Source organism: Orcinus orca, chromosome 8 (genome assembly GCF_937001465.1).
Source record: "Orcinus orca chromosome 8, mOrcOrc1.1, whole genome shotgun sequence".
NCBI classification, from domain to species: Eukaryota; Metazoa; Chordata; class Mammalia; order Artiodactyla; family Delphinidae; genus Orcinus; species Orcinus orca.
Window position 1 is genome coordinate 78,724,865 of NC_064566.1, and position 19,513 is coordinate 78,744,377.

Sequence of the window (19,513 nt, forward strand, 5' to 3'; positions counted from 1 at the left end):
CTAGAAATGTGAATTCTCAATCATGTGTGTTACTCTTTCAAATGCAAATCTGTTTTGTTTTTGTCAGTGCATGATGTTTATATCACCTAATGCTAAGTGATTTTATATATATGCCTATTTAAATCCTGTCTCATGAAAGACAAATATCATGTGATACCGCATATATGTGGAATCTAAAAGAAGGGAACAAATGAACTTATCTACAAAACAGAAATAGAGTTACAGATGTAGAAAACAAACTTATGGTTACCAGGGGGTAAGTGGGTGGGAGGGATAAATTGGGAGATTGGGATTGACATATACACACTACTATATATAACATAGATAACTAATAAGGGCCTACTGTGCAGCACGGGGAACTCTACTCAATACTCTGTAATGGCCTATATGGGAAAAGAATCTAAAAAAGAGTGGATATATGTATATGCATAACTGATTCAATTTGCTGTACACCTGAAACTAACACAACATTGTAAATCACTATACTCCTATAAAAATTTTAAAAATAAAAATAAATCAATACAAATAAATCCTGACTGTCTCATTCTAAGTCTTGTTTTCTGTTTCCCATCACTAGGAATATTTATCTTCCACTAACATATATTTGCCATCCTGAGGAAATCTCAAAATCCAACCTATATAATAAAATTACAGTATAGACATTTCAAATCTCAAAATAATAGAATTTCCTCGGCCTACGAATCTGGAAATCAGTTTATTTCTTACATTTTGTTGACATTATGATTTATTATTTTCAGTTCTATTATGTTACCTGTATTTTGCAAAACTTTGTTAATGCCAGAAAAATATTGTTTATATTTGCTCTTTCATTTATTTATCCATTCATTCACCACATCTTTATAGTATTCTATGTTTTAAGCATGTGTAAGATAGTGGGAATATAGTAATTAAAAAAATACTGTCCTTACCTTCTTAGTATTTTCAGTCTAGTAGTATCCAAGCATCTAAGCATCCACCAATTTGATGAGAGAAATGGAGAGAAACATATGGTATCCTGGGCACATACTTGGCCTTCAATAGACAAAGGAGGTCAACTAAATTACTTAATTCAGTAAGGGGACATAGCAGGAATGGGATGAAACCTAGAAGCAGTGGCCTTATATTCTGATAGAATTCTCATTCTTATTCAGCACATTTCAACATAAGTACACTTTAAAAATTAAGGTTAAATTGGATATTTAGCAAAGTTTACAGTGACCAGTATCCTACTCTCAGACAGCAAAATCTGCTTCTCAGGTGGTAGGACAAAGATTTAAGCACCAATGCTACCTAGCCCTCTCTCTGAGAGTCATGAAAATTATTGATTTTAATGAGTCAGGATCCCAGTACATGAAAGTTAGACAGCTTTAATAGACACGCTACTGTCAATGCCAATCTGGCAACACAGGCAGGACGGGGCCACATTTTCAACTCAAAAAGAATAATGCATATGTGTGCCAGGTGAAATTAGATGTATAATCAAAGAAATATTGTGCCAGACCATGCCATATATAGGTACATATGGAACTCTGTTTAATCAATAACATATTATCTATCAATATATCAACTTCTGAGTAATCTAATTTCAAAAACTGTGGAATGGTGAATGTACATATAGAAACGGAGGAACATTTTAGGTTTAAATCTGGACAATGGTTCTCAAACTTGACTGCACGTTAGAATCACCTGGGGAGTTTCTAAAACTCCCCAATTTTAAGCTATGCCCCGGAACATTACATCAGAACTTCTCTGATGGGACACAGGCATCGCAGTTTTCCAAAACTCCTCAGATGATTCCAACGCTCTGGCAAGTTTGAGAATCAGTGGTTTAAAATTCTTCACACATCCCTACACATCCCCTACTCACCTCAAGGTGGAAGATTTGAATGATCAGGCATCAGCACTTACCATTTGTTTTTTTCTTCCCTTTGCTCTACCTCAGTGATGATCAGGCTTTATGTGCCCCGGGAATTACTTCATAGCATAGCAGACTCAAGTCATAGTTAATTCATCACGTATCTTGTTAATGGGTGTGTGGGGAGGAAAAATTTTTCTTTCTTCTCTTCTAGGTTCTTTGGCTGCTCTAATAATTAAATGGACATATGGCAGATCAACTGGAGAAAAACAAATTTAATTCATATGTATGGGAGCTCATAGAAAAATGAGACTCAGAGAAGTGACCCAAGTAGGCAGCTTTTATACCTTTTAGACAAAGAAACAATACATTTGTGAAAATTTGACAAAACAAAGAAGTTTTGTCTTAGGGTATTAAATTAGTAAAATAAGTTTGTTTATGCAGCCTTTAGCTTTCAGTTTCCTATCTTTGGTGATTAGAATATCTTTTTACATTCTGTTAACAGGAGGATACCTTTTGTATGGGAGATTTATTTCCTGCTTTCAGGGGGACAATGAAGGTTCAGCGTGTCCTTCTTCGTTGTCTCTTAAGTATAACCAATATGTCAAAGTGGCACATTTTGGGGTGGCCTGCACTGAACCACATCAAGTGATAAGTTCAAATGTACTAGGAACACATCCTATTACCACCATATGCAAAATTTTAGATCTTCACTTCCTGAAAATTATGAATTCACTACACTCTAATCTTAAATGATCACACTTAAAATTATGAAGAGGTGAGTAAGAAGCATCAGAAGCTCTGGTTAATGTGTAATGCAGATGCACACTGCACATTGTGGAGAGAGGAGGCCTAAACAGACACTGAAAGGGAAATTTATGTTTAATTTCTCTTGTCCTGCCTTAAAATAGAAATTTTATTTCATCAGTAGTTACAGAAGACAAAAGCAATTTTCAAAGAAGCTGGACGGGGAGCAGGCATTAGAATGGGAAGAGGTGGGTGTCAAAGGAAAGCTCCACTTGACGACTTGTACAGGGCACCCCCAGCTGGTTCCTCTGACTGTCATACTTTACCAAGATTTTTTAAAATACAAAATATTTTTTAAAAAATAAAAATATTTATGAGGTCAGAGCAAGAGTACAAATAGAGGTCCACCTACCACATGTCAAATATTTAAAATGTCTAACTACGGCTAGCAAACTGCTAATAAATATTCTTATCCTCACACTTTGGCAAACATTTAACTTCATAGAGACATGGAAGGCTGGTTGATATTTATAGTTGTTGGGCCTTGTCATGGTGCTGACATGGTTCACCTGGGGGAAAGCAATCCAGGGAGGAAAAGCTCAGCAGCCCCCGGTTCAGGTGGGGAATTTGGGAGTTCCTGATAGGAGAAATTCTAGGAGGTAAAAAAATGTGCAGACTCCTCTACCTGTAGGATTGGATTGGGTATATCTGGAGAAGACCAGAGAAATGCTCTACTGCCCAGGACACAGGCAACTCTTCCACCCATCACTGCTTTTTTTCTCTGAATTTAAGAAGGAAGGACTTCCTTGGTGGTCCAGTGGCCAAGACTCCACGCTCCCAAGGCTGGGGCCCCAGGATCGATCCCTGGTCAGGGAACTAGATCTCACATGCTGCAACTAAGACCCGGCACAGCCAAATAAATAAACATATTTAAAAAAAAAAAAAAAGATGGAAGAATGTTCTGTTCAGCGACCTTGACAGAAAAAGTGCTCTGCCCCCATCCCCACAACTACTAGGCTCTCACTTCCCTTCCTTCCGAATTCCCATAGTCCACACCTTGCCCATTTTACTGACTCCATGCAGTGATGTTGGAGGGTCAGGAGAACTGGGGAACTTGCTGCTTCCAAAGGGTAACAATCCATTTTGCCCACACTCTGTCCCATGAATAGTTACCTGCTCAGCTGGGTCTCCTCCTGCTGAGGCCCTGTCCTATGGCCCCAGAACCAAAAGGCACCTCCTGCCCTATCCCTTAATAGCTAAACCCAGGAAAACTCCCAGACCTCAAAGGAAGCAGAGGAATGGTGACCTCTTAGGGGAATCATGCATATGCACAAAGTGGGACATCCTGGAAAATGGGGCTCCCTCCCTCCATCTCTCATCCAGCTCAGACTGTTGCTGGACCCAAGGGTTTCTGCATAGCCAAGGCAGTGCTCTAAGAACGCTGTGCCAAGCTCTGAGCTGATTCTTCAGAATCCACAGTTTGGTTTTCCGTGACTGCACGAAGAATATTTGGAACCAGTGGTAAATAGGATGGAGGTTTGCTCAAGGTGGCAAATAACTCCCCGCATAAACAGAGAACTAAATGGACTGAGACATAAGTCGATATAAACCCCATACATGAGTACAACTCCTCTTCCCTTCCCTTGGCCCAGAGGGTCGCTGAACTGGCCATCTCATCCTTTCTCTACTGTTCCCCCTTAGCTGGCATAAGGAGCGCCAGGCAGAGAATCTCCTGTTCTGCTCTCGCTGGGAGGCCTTGGGGGGCTTGATATGGAGTGTGAGGGACAGGAGAAATCTCCATTCTGGTGGCCAAAAATGCTGTTACGTTAAAGTCTTACACTGAAATACAAAAATAAATCAATCAATAAAGCGCATCCTCCAATACAGAATATAAACAAACCTCAGGTAAAACATTTCCGACTTTTCCAACAGGTTTTCTAAAGTCACTAACTGATGAAACAATGTGTTCTAGCTTTTTTGTAAGTTGTAAAAGTCCTTGATGTCCAGAAATTTAGATATACAGGTGGCATTCATGGGTGGGTTTGTTGTAAAATCTGTGTCTCTTGATGAGATGATGTTTGGGGAGATGTGTTTATGAAGATTAGCCAGGGTGTTAAATAGATCTTTCCCTCTGATTTTAAGAGATCTAATTACCCATAGTAACACCCATCCAAAGACCTCTGAAATGCACTCACTTGAAAGAAGTGGGTGTGGTCTTCAAGGACTCAATATAAGGAGATTCAAGGAGCCAAATTCATTCTTCTTCAGAACAGAGTGATGGTGTTTGGAGCTCACCGACTACAGTGACTTCTGAAAGCTTCCATTACCAAACTTGGAAGCCTTGATCTTGAGCTGACTTCACATTATTACTTCCCCAGCAGGCATTGATAAGACTACATATATATATTCCTTAGGTAAATACACAGTTTACATAAGAGGAGTCCATGCTACTTTCCCAAAACAAACAATAATATAATAATCTTAATTTATCAGCAAACTGAGGTAGTTTCTATGGAATGCTCTCATTTGTCAAATTTTAAAAATTACTACATTCTTTCAACCATTTTTATGAATTATTTTGCCATCTTGTCTTGCTATATATTTTTGGAATAATTTGATGATTTTAGGTCTATTATCTATGAATTCCTTGGTTGTTTATATAGATTATAAGGACTCAGAAAGTAGTTTCCAGGGATCGGGTAATTTTTTACTTAGTGTAGATCCTACGAATGGGTTAGGAGCATCTTGTTCTACTCATATAAATGTATTACAAGTGGTAATATGTGTGTATGTTAGAGAATATTTGGCAAAAGATAAGTAGATAGTGCAGTAAATTATCTGAGAAAAAAATTGTTTTTGAGTGTTGGTAAATGACCCTTCAGAAACCTCTGACTTAGAGCAAGCAATAATGAATGTGTCTACAGAAAAGTGACATTTGTAATTGTGCATAAGTATCAGAAATTAGAGTGACCATTCATGTGGTATAGAAATTCAGATCAAATAAATATTTTTTACAAAATAAAAGTTTAAAAGCGTTATTTGTTTTCTGGTGTTGATTTTCATTACATGAGAGTTACATCATTTCACAATGGGAAGGACTTCTTGATAACAGTTCCAAAGAACTTAGAATAATCCCTTCTCCTTAACTTTTTGTTTTTAAATACAAGGATGTCAATAATAAAGGTAGGATGACAAATTTTAAAACTTACTATACTCATATAAGAAGACTGAAATCTGACCCACTTTTATAAAGATTAATCCTATTAACTCATATATTCAGAAATTGAGTTTTAATGGTGATTTCTGTTTGAGATAAAGGATATCAAAGGAGAATATTTAGTTTGTGACTGTGTCTTGTATATGCACATTTTCATGCATTTTAATCAGTGAGTTGCAATAAAGGCATTTTCTAGATCATGGGTGAGGGACAGACGAACTGGCATTGTGTACATTTCTTCGTTTTTACAATCGTGTTTTTTTAAAATTTTTTATTATCTCTTATAAGGATGCTGTTTTATTAGCCATTACATCCCCAAGCTGATAGATTGTTCCTTGAACTGTAAATTTACCAGAAAATGCTTGTTGACTCAATTATCATAGTTACTTAGAGAACATGCTGCTTGCATTTTGTCTCATCTTGGAAACTTATGACTTGTGGATTTTAATTTGGTCAAAAGTGTGATTTCTGGCTCCCACATTTACCAGCAGGGTAATTTTGAACAAGAAATCCTGATAGAATGGTTGTGACACTTAAATGAAATAATGAAAGTAGAAAAGTTTAATTAACTATGCTCTTTTAAGTCAATCACTGGCTGGTACTATTACTGATTGATTTTTCAGACCAATTAGGACACACCGCCTGGAGCTATAAATGAATGAAATGAATGAATGAAACTCCAGATGTGCAAGCTATTTGGAAGAAACTAACACCACAACAAAACTGATTTTCTTATATGCAGAAGGAAAACTGTTGGAGAGGTGGATGACTCTTGGTTAGGAAACCTTTATAGGAATTTAAAAACTGATTTTGACTGGAATATTCTTTTCTCCCACAGAGACGATTTCCTTCAGTAAAGAAATAAGCAATCACAATATCTAGCTGTTTGACAATGTGAGAAGTTTGACGTGTAGACATGACCATCAAGATGTTTCTCTGAATTCTGAAGGAGGGCTTGGCCGAACGCAGTAGACGTAGCCTCGGCGCGGCGGGAACGGCGGCCGAGGCGACCCGACTTCGCGGCGCCCGGACCTGAGCCCGTCCTCAGACGGCAGCCGCGGTGCCCGAGTGCTTCCCTGGGGCACCGGGCGGCGCCGCGAGTCCCGGGAGGAGGGGGCGATCCTCCGCGCTGAGGAGCGGGAGGCTGGTGCCCCCCACCCCCGCATCCTACCTTCTCACCGAACTCTCTAAAAATAACTCCGGCCCGCTGGGGCCGGGAGGAGCCACAGCCGCAGTCCCCGAGAGAAGCCGGGGAGGCGTGTAGAGCCAGGGTCCGGAGGGAGCGTTCCCAGCCGCGCGGAGCGAAGTTGGCGGAGGAAGCAGGAGCTCCCGGCCGCCGGGCGCCGCGCGACCCTCGCCCCGCCGACCCGCTGCCGCCGAGATTTGGCTGATTGGGCCGAGGCGGGCGGGCGGAGCACGCAGGGCAGAGGCGGCGGCCGAGGGCGCAGAGACACCCTGGCCCGGGCCGCGGGGGCAGATGGTGTCCTATGTGGATAACAGCTTCCGCCAGGCGGTGATGAAGAACCCAGCTGAGAGCACCCCCCCAGTTGCTGACTGGATAATGACGCATTCTCGTAAGCGTTGGGATGGTGACGACAGGGGATCGTGCTGCCAACCGTCTTCAGAAAAATAAGCCCTCCTGATCCTCCTGATCAGACAAGATCTAACGCTTGAAAGAGTTGCTTCGCATATTAGGTATTGGATGCTATTTGTTCAAATCCAAATGCTCTCCTTCTCTGCCGCTGTTACTGTTTAATGAGGGGAGAAGAGAATAAAATAGACTCTTCCACTGGCTGCCTTGGGACAAGGCCCAGGAATGGCACCTGGTACCGTTATTTATTTTTTTTTCTGATGGAGCCGTCACATCTGGGGATCGTAGATAGATTGCACATATTTATCGAACGTGTGAAAGATGGATGATAATTTTACAAGGAAAATTCATTTCACAGTGTCTCCAGAAAGTTCCTATTTTAAAGGGTTGCTTTATCAAAAACAAGGAATATCCTGCTTTGGTCGTGTTGCACTGCCTCGCATGGGCCTTCTGCGTCTGTTTGTTTTACAGTTGTCAATCAGTCAGTCTTCTGCGTCTGAAAATGCACGTTCCATGGCTTCCCTGGTGGTGCAGTGGTTGGGAATCCGCCTGCCAGTGAAGGGGACACGGGTTCGATCCCTGGTCTGGGAAGATTCCACATGCCACGGAGCAACTAAGCCCGTGCACCACAACTACTGAGCCTGCGCTCTAGAGCCCACGAACCACAACTACTAAGCCCACGTGCCACAACTACCGAAACCTGTGTGCCTAGAGCTCATGCTCTGCAACGAGAAGCCACTGCAATAAGCCCACGCACCACAATGAAGAGTAGCCCCCCTGCTCGCCACAGCTATAGAATGCCCACACGCAGCAACAAAGACCCAATGCAACCAAAAATAAATACATTTATTTAAAAAAAAAAAAAAGACGATATTTCTAGGCTGTACGAAGATGGGCAATTAAAAGAAAAAATCTTACTGGAATGCATAAGGCTGGAAGCACACTGTGAACTTGCTACTATAGCTTTTTATGGTCTGTGGTGAAGAGAAAGAAGTGGTGGAAAATGCAGGCTCTTTTGCCTGTACAGCTACAGTGCCTTAGGAGGGGTGCAAGATGGCCACTATGCAGTGTCCTTAGTCTGCAGGGCCCAGAAGATGAAGCAACAAGGTACACGGCTGGTGTCCAGGGGCTCAGGCAGCCCCACGTTTGGACCATTCCCTGCCATCAGAAGCAAGCAGTGTCCATACCATCCACGCCAAGGCAGAAGCCAAAGGCCCATCAAAGTTCAGCAGCGGGATGAGAATACCTGAGAGGTACAACATTCTATGGCAGCTGTCCTCGTGGGAAGGTCCACTTCAGAGGCTGCTAGGAGCCCTGGCTGTCATGGTAGAAAGCATCTGGCAGCTTGAGAAATGTGTCATTTCTAGGAGATAAAAGCATCTCCACTGAGGACAGGCCCAGCCCAGATTGTTGCTTGGCTGGGAGCTTCTGTGGTTTCTGGGGTGGAGGGTCAGATAAAGTCACATTTAGCAAAGTCTTCAGTCGTCATGAGCTCACAGATTGAATACCATGCATTGGTGAGGAATTCCTCGCAGGACTCAAGAGATGCAGGTGCCTCTAGCTTTAGCCCCAGGGGATCACAGTCAAGGGTGTGCGGGAGACTGGTCTCTACAGCTGGGACAAGACTCTTAGAGGCATAAGAGTGGTCCAAACTTAAAATCTCACAGAAGTTCACGGGGGCCCTGCAGTTCCCAGCATCGTCCCTGGGAAACACTCTCACAGTCCCAGGAACGTTGGGAGGAATCAAAGAGAGGCTGTCAAGGACACTGGATGTAATACCTTCCAGAGATGGCAGGCATGGGCCAGGGTGCATCGGATTTTCGGGATCCAATGGAGGACCCAAGGGTTGAAGATCAGGGGCGCAACAGCACCCGGAAGGCTTAGAAGGATGCTGCAGCCATGGGCTCAGCAATGCAGGGTTGTCCATCAAGGGATCGCCAGCAAACGGGAGCTGAGCTTCTAAGTCCAGAGATGGGTGTGTTGTGTCTAAGGAGAGGCGCCTCTTAGTCCGGGCCCGGACAGTCGGATCCTGAGTCCCCTCTTCCCAAGGACGATGACGAGGACCGTATCGTCCAGGTAGGGGGAGATCTGCAGCAGATGGACCTGCGGTCAGCGGCGGAGTCAGGCCAGGCTCCGCGGAGCTGTAGGCAGCCGCAGCCCCGAACTGGGCAGCAGAGCAAGAACCCCGGGCCGGCAAGGGGGTCGGGGACGCAGGATCCACAGGGGCTCTACAGCGGGTCCCATGGCAGGCGGCCACTGGTGGACGGCAGTGCGTGGCGCTGCAGGACGGACCGTGCCTCCGGCGGAGCGTGGGTGCCCCAGGTGCGCGGACCTCCCTCCAGGCGTTCAGGAACTGGCTGCTGGGCTCCGTGGGCTGCGTGTGGTCCACCACGGTCTGGTCCTGCCCACGTTTCCACAGCTCGTAGCGCTCCGGTTGCAGGATGTGCACGAAGGCGTCCATGGAGAAGGCGACCTGGGCCTCCCCACAGCTGCACTGCGATGCCACTTTGCCATAATCGATTCAGCGCAGGTAGGCGAAATTGATGGCTTCTGCGCAGTTAAAACCATGGTTGAAGCCAGAGTGGTAGCCATAGGGAAACGTCACTATGAACTCTCCAGCCTCCTGAGTGACCCGACCGAAGGGAATGCTGTTGTCCTTGAGGACCGTGGGCGAGATGAGAGCCACCTTGTGCTGCAGGAAGGCCTTACAGCCCCACGAGCTGCCCGGGAAAAGCTCCCTGGCCAGGCGTTCCAGGCGCCGGCCGTGCTCCAGGGGCACCGCGTACCAAGTCTTGGGCTCCCCAAAGTGCAGGTAGTTGATGCTGTAAAGTTCCATGTCCTCCACGTGCCAGGCGAAGGCGGTCTTCCACATGCCGAAGTAAAGGTAGGGGGTGTTGACGCCCTCGATGACCACTCCGCACTCCTGTTCCAGCAGGTCCTGAATGGTTCCCAGGTGTCCAAGGCGCCACTGCATTGTGTTTTCATCGAATAAGGAGCCACTGACGTCCGCACCATATACTGGTGAACCATAGGGGCGTGTTTTCCAATATTTTCGCTCCAGATCCTCAAAATTAGAGTAGAATGGAGTCTGGTGTGTTTCACTGTTTGTTAAGTGGCGATACTCGCTCACGGTCACGGCTTTCTTCTTTTTGTGGTGCTGAGTAAACACACCTGCCTGCCCAGAAATCACCTGCTGGAGGGGAGCGGCTATTAAGATGTCATCGATGTCATCATAGGTCTCTCTGGCTTTCCAGTCCTGGGGTGGAATGATCTTAGCCAGGCCTGCTCGGTGTGCCCCTTGGGATTCCATATAAGCAATGTATTTATTGAAATCATTAAACTCTTCTTTGGTTGGACGAAATACCATTATGCTACAACTTGGGTTCTGGGACCAGTTGGACTTAGACTTCATAGCTTTCATTAATAAGCAAGAAACTCCCAAGTTTTTACTTATGTTCTGGATAGGTGAGGATGCTGGTAAACACTACTATTTCAAAAATGGGTTGGAGTATATCAGCAGGAACCCCCAGTAGACTTTAGTGCAATGAGTTGATAATATTTCTTAGGCTTGCTGATTCTACAGGGGACTCCACGCTGGGCAGAAGCCTTGCTCAGGACTGATGCTGGCTGAGCCTGCAAGTCTGTGATGTCCTTGGTTGACACTTGGCTCTGGTCTCTTGAGCTCTAGTGAATCACCACCCAGCCCTGGGTGGGTATCCCAAATGTCGTGTCTTCAGGGCAGTATTGGAAACAAAACCTAAGAAAAAATACAATACAGACAGGTTGCAAACTAATGTTTGGAGATAGTTACTAGGGAACTACAAATAACACACCACCATGGAATATAATTGCATATTCAAAGAAAGGCTAAAATTTCATAAGATTGACAGTACAAGAAATGGTGTTGTTGTGAACAGTGGAAATTCCTGTACTCTAGTAAGGAGAATGGAAATCATTACATTCACTTTGAAAAACTATTTGGACAGTATCCACTAAAATTGAACTTACCCATGTGCTATGATTCATGCCTAGGATATTCGTATGTCTGTGCAATGAAAGTCAAGTCCAAGAATGTTCAGAACAACATTATTTCAGTAGCCAAACACTGGAAACAGCTCAAATGCCAGTCAACATTAGAATGGTTAAGTACACTATAGTATATTCATACAATGGAATACAATACAGCAATGAAGATAAACAAGAACTACATGAAAATATAAGAATAATTCTATAAACAGAATACTGAGCAAAATTATCCAGACTCAAAAGAATACCTATTCTTTGCTTCCATTTATATAAAGAGAAAAAGGAGGCAATGTAATCTATGTTAGAAGTCAGACCAGCGGTTACCTTTGTGAGAGAGAGAGGTTGTGAGTGGGGGTGTGAGGAAGTCTCTAGAATAATGTGAATATTCTATCCTGAAGCCAGGTGCTGGTTACACAGCCATCAGAATGGTTCATTGTCATAAATCATCAAGTTATGATGATATTTACAAATTTCTGTGAAATATTTTTTTAATTTATTTAAATTATTTAAATACATTTTACAATATAGTTTAGGGTGAAAAGCATTAAAGGATACAGGTATCTTTCATCGTACCAAAAGGAAAAGCAAGGGTGATTGAAAATATATGAACTAAACATTCAATTGAAGAAGCTATAAAATAGAAGAAGAGAAAGAAGGGGTAGGAGTAAAAAATAACTAAGAATAAAGACAAAGTTAATGAAAGAAAACACATACAACACCAAACACTGATGACCAAAAGTACTCTTGGAAGAAATTAATGATAGCAATAAAACATGGGCATAACTGAGCCTAAGAAAGAAGGGGAAAATAAACCACTAGGAATGAAACAGTGCACGAAAGAACTTTTAAGATCTCAAAAGAGAATCTTAGGAGAAACGTGACAGCAAGATTTTCAAAAGATAAGAGAAAAGAATAATTTTCTGGAGAGGAAACATAACCAAAATGGATCCAAGAAACACCAGAAAGCTTGAATAATACCCCAGTATAAGAAGCTGTTTCAAAGTATGACCCCTGAAAGTCCAGGAGACACATCATTTTATATGTGAATCTAGAAAAGTTGAAAGAAACAGTTAACTCTTATTGTGCAAATTGTCTCAGTATAGAAAAAGTTGGAAAGCTACTCAGATGAGGCTATTCTTACCTCTGATAACAAAACGAAAAAGGAAAATAAAAAAATAAAGCTACAGGCCATCTTTATTTATAAGCATAGATGAAAACATAAAATGGAATGTTATCCAAAGAAATACAGCAATATAATAAAAGAATAATACATCATGACCAAATAGAAAGGAAGGATGATTCAACATTGGAAAATTTAATGATATAATTCAGAATATTAACAAAGTAAATGAAAAATACCATCATCTTATAGGTACCAAAAAAGCATTTGATGAAATGCCAAATCCATTCATGATTTTACAATTCTTACTTGCAAAGCATCAAGAGAAACTTGTTTTGTAAGATAAAAGAATTTCAAGGTAAAAAATAGCAAGGATCATTCTTAACAGTGAAACAAATGTAACATTCTCATTAAAGTTAGGAAAAAGAGATGCATCAACATGAAAAGCTTCTCAACATCACTAATTATTAGAAAAATGCAAATCAAAACTACAATGAGGTATCACCTCACACCAGTTAGAACAGGCATCATCAGAAAATCTACAAACAACAAATGCTAGAGAGGGTGTGGAGAAAAGGGAACCCTCTTGCACTGTTGGTAGAAATGTAAGTTGATAGAGCCACTATGGAGAACAGTATGGAGGTTCCTTAAAAAACTAAAAATAGAATTACTATATGATCCAGCAATCTCATGAGTGAGCATATACCCAGAGAAAACCATAATTCTAAAAGACCCATGCACCCCAATGTTCATTGCAACACTATTTACAATAACCAGGTCATGGAAGTAACCTAAATGCCCATTGACAGACGAATGGATAAAGAAATCATGGTACATATAAACAATGGAATATTAGTGAGCCATAAAAAAGACCGAAATTGCGTGATTTGTTGAGACGTGGGTGGATCTAGAGATTGTCATACAGAGTGAAGTTATTTGAAAGAGAAAAACAAATATCGTATATTAACACATGTATGAGGAACCTAGAAAAATGGTACAGATGAACCACTTTGCAGGGCAGAAGTTCAGACACAGATGTAGAGAACAAATGTATGGATGCCAACTGGGGAAAACTGCAGTGGGGTGGGGATGGTGGTGTGCTGAATTGGGCGATTGGGATTGACATGTATACACTGATGTGCATAAAATTGATGACTAATAACCTGCAGTATAAAAAAACACATGAAAACAGCTAATACTAAACTTTCTTTAGGTTATTTGTATGGAAATACATTAAATGTTTCAGACATTACATGAAACTTCTAAATATCTTATATGTTCTGGTATAATGTTATAAGTCATAATACTAGTTATTACTTTGAAATGTATATTTCAGAAATAACTAAATTTCCTTGTCAATTGCATTATTATGAACTTTCATCAAATCTTTAACCGTGGTCATTTTTAAGTCTTTTGTCATTTACAAAGAGTACTGCGTGTACTGTGATGCTTTTGCAAAAATGTTCCTATAAAAGGGTTTCATTTTCAAGGAATTCATGGAAAACACTTTGACAAGTACAGGTTTTTGGTAACTGACTATACTGTGGAACTGAACGAATGAGCATTTTCAGAACTCTAATGGCAAACTGATGAATTCATAACACTGCCTTACAAAATATCAAGAAGAAAAAAAAATTAATTACATGTGAATGAGAGAACTGATGAGGATGATTATAATTTTTGTGACTTTCTGTTTAAAAAAAAAAAATCCCACAAGGACTCAGAGGCAAAAAATATACAAGTCAATTTTCACTGCAAAGTAAAGGAGCTGTTACAGGGGAAGATTACTGGACTGAATGTCACTATTATGACATAGTATGAGTGTGTTTCGTGTTTGGTAATTGCAATCATTGTTGCTTTTCTTGTGTTCATCCATTTACAATGCTTTCTGTCAGTTTATTTATCTCTTGTAAAAATAAACTACAGTGTGTGTGTGTGTGAAAACAAAAACATATTGAAAACAATGTCAAAAATAAATTTCACTATGTATACTCCATGTTCAACTTGAACTCTATGGAGCATATGTAATAGTAATAATTTTAGGACAGAAAATATGTGTACAAATAAAAAAAGAAAAAACAAACAAAGCAAACTATCTCATTAACCCAATTTCACGTGCTCCCTTAATACTGTTTCCTAATCCTGTTAAGCCCCCCTCATTTCCACCGTTCAAATATTCTTTGTTTCCCCTGTCTTCAAACTTCAAGCACACCTATTCCACCCCTCTTAGAATCCTTTGAATGTCCTAAGAGTCCCTAAGTGATCTGGCCCACCATCACCTCTTGATCTCACCCCTTTCTACCCTGCTCCTTGCTCTCTCCTTCCAAACACATTCCTGGCTGTGTCTCAAAAAAGGCCGGTATACTCTTGTCTGATGGTCTTTGCACCCAGGCATCTCTCAAGCCTCAGCCCAAACATCAACTTCTCAGTGAAGTCTCCTGTGATATTCTTGCTTTGGATAAAAGAAGAGACAATTTTCCTTCCAAGAAAACAGGTACTCTCTCAAGAAAAGATTTCCAAATGAAACTTGAACTGATGGGCAGTACCCATGTATCTCTTCCAGATTCTACTCAAATCAGCCCTACCCTAACTCCATCATTCCTTATTCCACACAATTGAATGCAATCAGCTCTTCCAACTGTCTAGTAAAAGGCCTCATTTTTAATGTTATCAGCCCACAAAACACAGGTATTTTGCCTGAAATATTTTCTTTAAGATTTCTTGCAAGAAAATATATGAGATCGAAAGGTTATAAAAATTTCAGGATCCTTTTAGGTACAGAGGGTTTTCCCTGGGAAAGCTGCCAGAATGGGAGGAGGTAGCACAGTGGTCAGGGCATTAAACACCACTAGTATCTGGTCAGCACAAGAACCAGGGAGAGGAGAAGAAAACCATGCTAAAGAAATCCGTGACGAAGAGCTCAACTGCCTTTAGGGAACAAAGGCATTGAACCTTCCTCACCCTGTAGTCTCCCCAATAAGGCTAAGAAAGATCAGCTGGCCTGCCACTGTTCCAAGTAATAGAAACTCCCCACATCTCCTATGGTCTGCAAGAGATGCCAGAGGTCCCTATACTTATCTGGGGTCCATTCAAGACAAGAGGAAGCTGGGGCTGGGGCCCAATCCTCTAATACCCCTCTCTCCAAAGAGGCCACCACAATTTGGCTTAAACATAAAACCTTTATCCTTTGCGTCTGGGATCAGGGACAAAAAATATAACCAAGGAAGGGCTTGCTCTATGTGACCCCTGCTGGTAGCTTTTGAAGAGTGCATCAAACGAATGTTTGCTGCAGACCGGAATACTGATGGCAGGGGCCCTTTGAGTGAGCAGTAGTAGCTCTTTGTACCTCTGCCCTGGAGCCTCATGCACCGTGGAATATGCAGAAGATAGGTAACGGAGGATCAATGCACTCTTCTCCTTTTCCAACTTTAATGTCAAAGGATAAAAGAAACAATCTCGAGGTCTCTATAGAATGTATTGGTAATAAATGGTGGGGAGGGGAAGTGGTTGACAATCTAGCTCATCCCTGAGGGAGTGTGACAAATGCAGTTAACTTAGCCTCTAAAAATTGCGTGGAAGTCAAATAATCTCTCTCTTCCTATTCCAGAAACACCTGAGGAGCACTCAAGGGTCTTGGGGACAGATTGTTATAAAGGAGAAGCATTGTTCAAAAATGACCCTATATTTTCATCCTAGGATGCCTAAACAGTAGGCTAGCCTAGACTCCTTCCATGACTGGAGGGCTATAGCATCCAAAAGGGCCCAAGGTCCCCAGGTGCCTCCTAACGTACAGGGCTGCTGGCTTTCCCAGACAGCTCCTGTAAATGGCTGGCATGATATCTAGGCAGCTTAATTCCCCAAGCAGTCTGAAGGTCCCTTTCCTAATAAAGTGGCTGTCATCAAAGCCCTATATGAAGGAAGAGCAATGGGGAAGGGGCCTCCACGACAACAAAGCCCTCCTCAACATGGGATGCCTCTCCATGTAGATGCTGAAGAAATGCAGAGCCTATGTGTGCCTTGGTCTGGATGTGTTTCCTGAACTCATATTGTATGACTTTGTGGAATTTTCCTCCATGCAGAAGGGGACTCAGAAGATGGGAAGAAAGCAAATAGTAAGGTTTCATCAGGGTTAGGGTTTTCCAGCCATGTGTATCTCAAGGAGAGAGGAACAAGTGTCTTGATGGATTGGATGGAGGGATAAGAGAGTGATTAAAATGATGGGCCAGTAAATTTATCCTGGGTAAAAAAGGAAATGAGAACATGAGGGCAATGATGGAGAATGAAAGTGTGTTTGATTCACGGGCTGAATGTCTCCATTAGGTCAAATACTTCTATTAAAACACACGGAAATGTAAGCTAGAAAGAGAATGGAATGCTTGAAACATAGGTGGTACTATCATTATTACCATTTTATGGAGGAAGAAACTGAGGTATAGAAAAATTTATATTTAAGTTAATAGCTTGTGTTCTCAATCCCTACAGTTATTTTTGTACTTGACTTATCTTCCATATAAAACTACTTTGAGAGCATTCTCTAGGCCTTTTTCATCATCATATTTTCCAAGGGATCTTGGTACTTCATGTACTGCACACTCCAAAAATGTTTATTAAAAAAATAAGTAACGAAAATCATTTGGCACACACTGCAGTCTCTCTCCTCTTGGTTACACCCCATCTTTCTTCCTACTCTCCTGTCTCAGGGGAAGAGAAGATACTCTCCCTCTCCAGAGCTAATCGTGCCATTTAAACTCCTTAAATAGACACCTCACATGCATTCCAAAACTATGCTCAATTAAATGATCACTATCACCTCTGTAAAGAGTTAAATCATCAGTCATCAGTCTGTTTCCTGATTTAAGCTGCATCCATTCTCTTACCTTCATTTCAATACCCAACATGTGAAAACATAAGCAAAAATAATCCACCTTGACAAAAACATTTCCTCATCTCTCTTGTTTTCTGATTCTGACCCCACTTCTCCACTGAAATTCATCTCTGTAAATCATCACATTGTCTCCCAAGTGCTGCTCCATGGGTTAGACTTTATCTCTCTACATCACTGATTCATGGCACACCTCCTTCCTCCTAAAATGTCTCCGACCTCCAGGGCACTGATAGTCTTCTTCGGTTCTTTTCTTTCTCCTTGGTTCCACTTCTTTTCCTACTATACAAATGCAGTCTTATTTCAAAGCTCAATTCTCATCTCTCAACTTTTTATTTTTCCCCTTAAATTTCCTTTTTATGTTCACGGCATTCTTTAGTATCACACTCTCTCTCTCTCTTTGAAGATATTATTTAGTGCCATAGCTTTCTCGAATAGCACTGACTTTCTCCTGCGCTTCTGATTTGCTTTTCCTTCTTGACTGGCCACTGGGCCCCTGAAAATCAACTTGTTTAGTACAAAATGATCATCTTTATCCTGAAATTAACTTCTTCCTTTAGAAATCTTCTTTTCTAAGGATGGTAATACAGTATCCTAGTTACCATTGGCTATTACATCTCCCTCTCCCTAGACATAGAGCCGCTGATGTCAGGAGATCCCATGACAGTCTACTGTGAGGCCCCAGGGACATCTGTATACCCCAGGGAGGCTTCCTGGGCTCTCCTTCCTTATATAAGGAGCCAAGGATCCACCTGCCTTCCTCTCCTACTTACAGCTGTCACCACTCAAGCTAGACCCTGAGGATCTACAAGTACTGCTCATCTGTATCATGTGATAATCTGCCCATCTCACCCTAATTTATAATCTTAACAATTCTTCTACAATGATTTTATTTAAAACTATATAAAAATATAATCAAATTCTTCATTCTATATGAAAACTTCCTCTAAAGAAGTGAAAAGAGAAGAGTGAAACAATTTAGAAGGAAAATTATGTCAAAAATTTAAACACCATGCTAAGGGTCTTTCCTCTAATAAACAATAAAATGCTGATTACGAATAACAAACAGGCCCTCATTTCTTATTGAATTATTAATAGACAATGAAAACAAGCCTTGAGTTGAGTTTTTGCTTTTCTTATTTTTTGGTTTTGCACGTGGCATGTGTGATCTTATTTCCCTGACCAGGGATCAAACTCGTCCCCCTGCAGTGGAAGCAATGAGTACTAACCGCTGGACTGCCAGGGAAGTCCCCTGTATTTGTTTTATAAACGAAATTATTTCCTTTTTACATTTCTAAGGATCCTAGGAGGAATGATGCCGGGCTACCATGTATATAAAATAAATAATCTAGATACACATTAGTCTTCAGATATTGAGCATCGAAAGGAAACACTGTGATTTTGTAAGTGTAACTCTTTGTGCAAATCAAAACTCAGAATTTGCCGATTACAATTCCGGTGATCATTCAGTGCTCCAGACAAATGTCTTCTCTATGGGTCTCAGATGGTTGCTTTTACTGTGAAACCGCCTCCATGGCTTTCAATTGGAGCCACAGGTACTAGTTGAGAATAAGTACCCTTTCGTTTCAGTTAGTCTTCCATTTTACCCTTATGCACGGTATCCCCAGTAACACAGAAATTCTTCATCTAAGGAAACTTGACAATTCCGACAATTGAAGAAAAGTATTTTTAGCAGAATGATTAGACTTGATGGACTTCTGGAAATTCGGAGTCTTTCAAAAATAATTCCTCCAAGCTTTCCTGGTGTGTGTGTCTGTGTGTGTGTGTGTGTGTGTCTGTGTGTGTGTGTGTCTGTGTGTGTGTGTGTGTGTGTGTATGTGTGTGTGCGCGCGCGCGCGTTTGCGTGGGTGTTTTAAACTGGGGAAGGTAAGAAGTGAAGTCAGTTTAATAAATCCTCTCACTGGCCATTGTCCAGTTTGCTTATTGTACAGATTGCTCAACAATTTCAGGACAGCAGGAAAGCCTTCTTGTCTTTTACGTTCCGTGCATATTTCAAAGCTATTATTTCAAATGAGGATTGTTGACAGAATGCCTCAGACCTTAGCCATTGTTTC

At 41.5% G+C, this 19,513-nt stretch overlaps 1 protein-coding gene across 1 annotated transcript; it reads right to left on the bottom strand.

The window, feature by feature from the left end:
• Nucleotides 1–8,860: 8,860 nt before the first annotated feature.
• Nucleotides 8,861–10,831, bottom strand: LOC101282211 (lysine-specific demethylase 4D-like). Its single transcript, XM_049714090.1, is given in 1 exon segment — nucleotides 8,861–10,831. A coding segment is annotated over 1 exon segment (1,971 nt).
• Nucleotides 10,832–19,513: the final 8,682 nt, after the last annotated feature.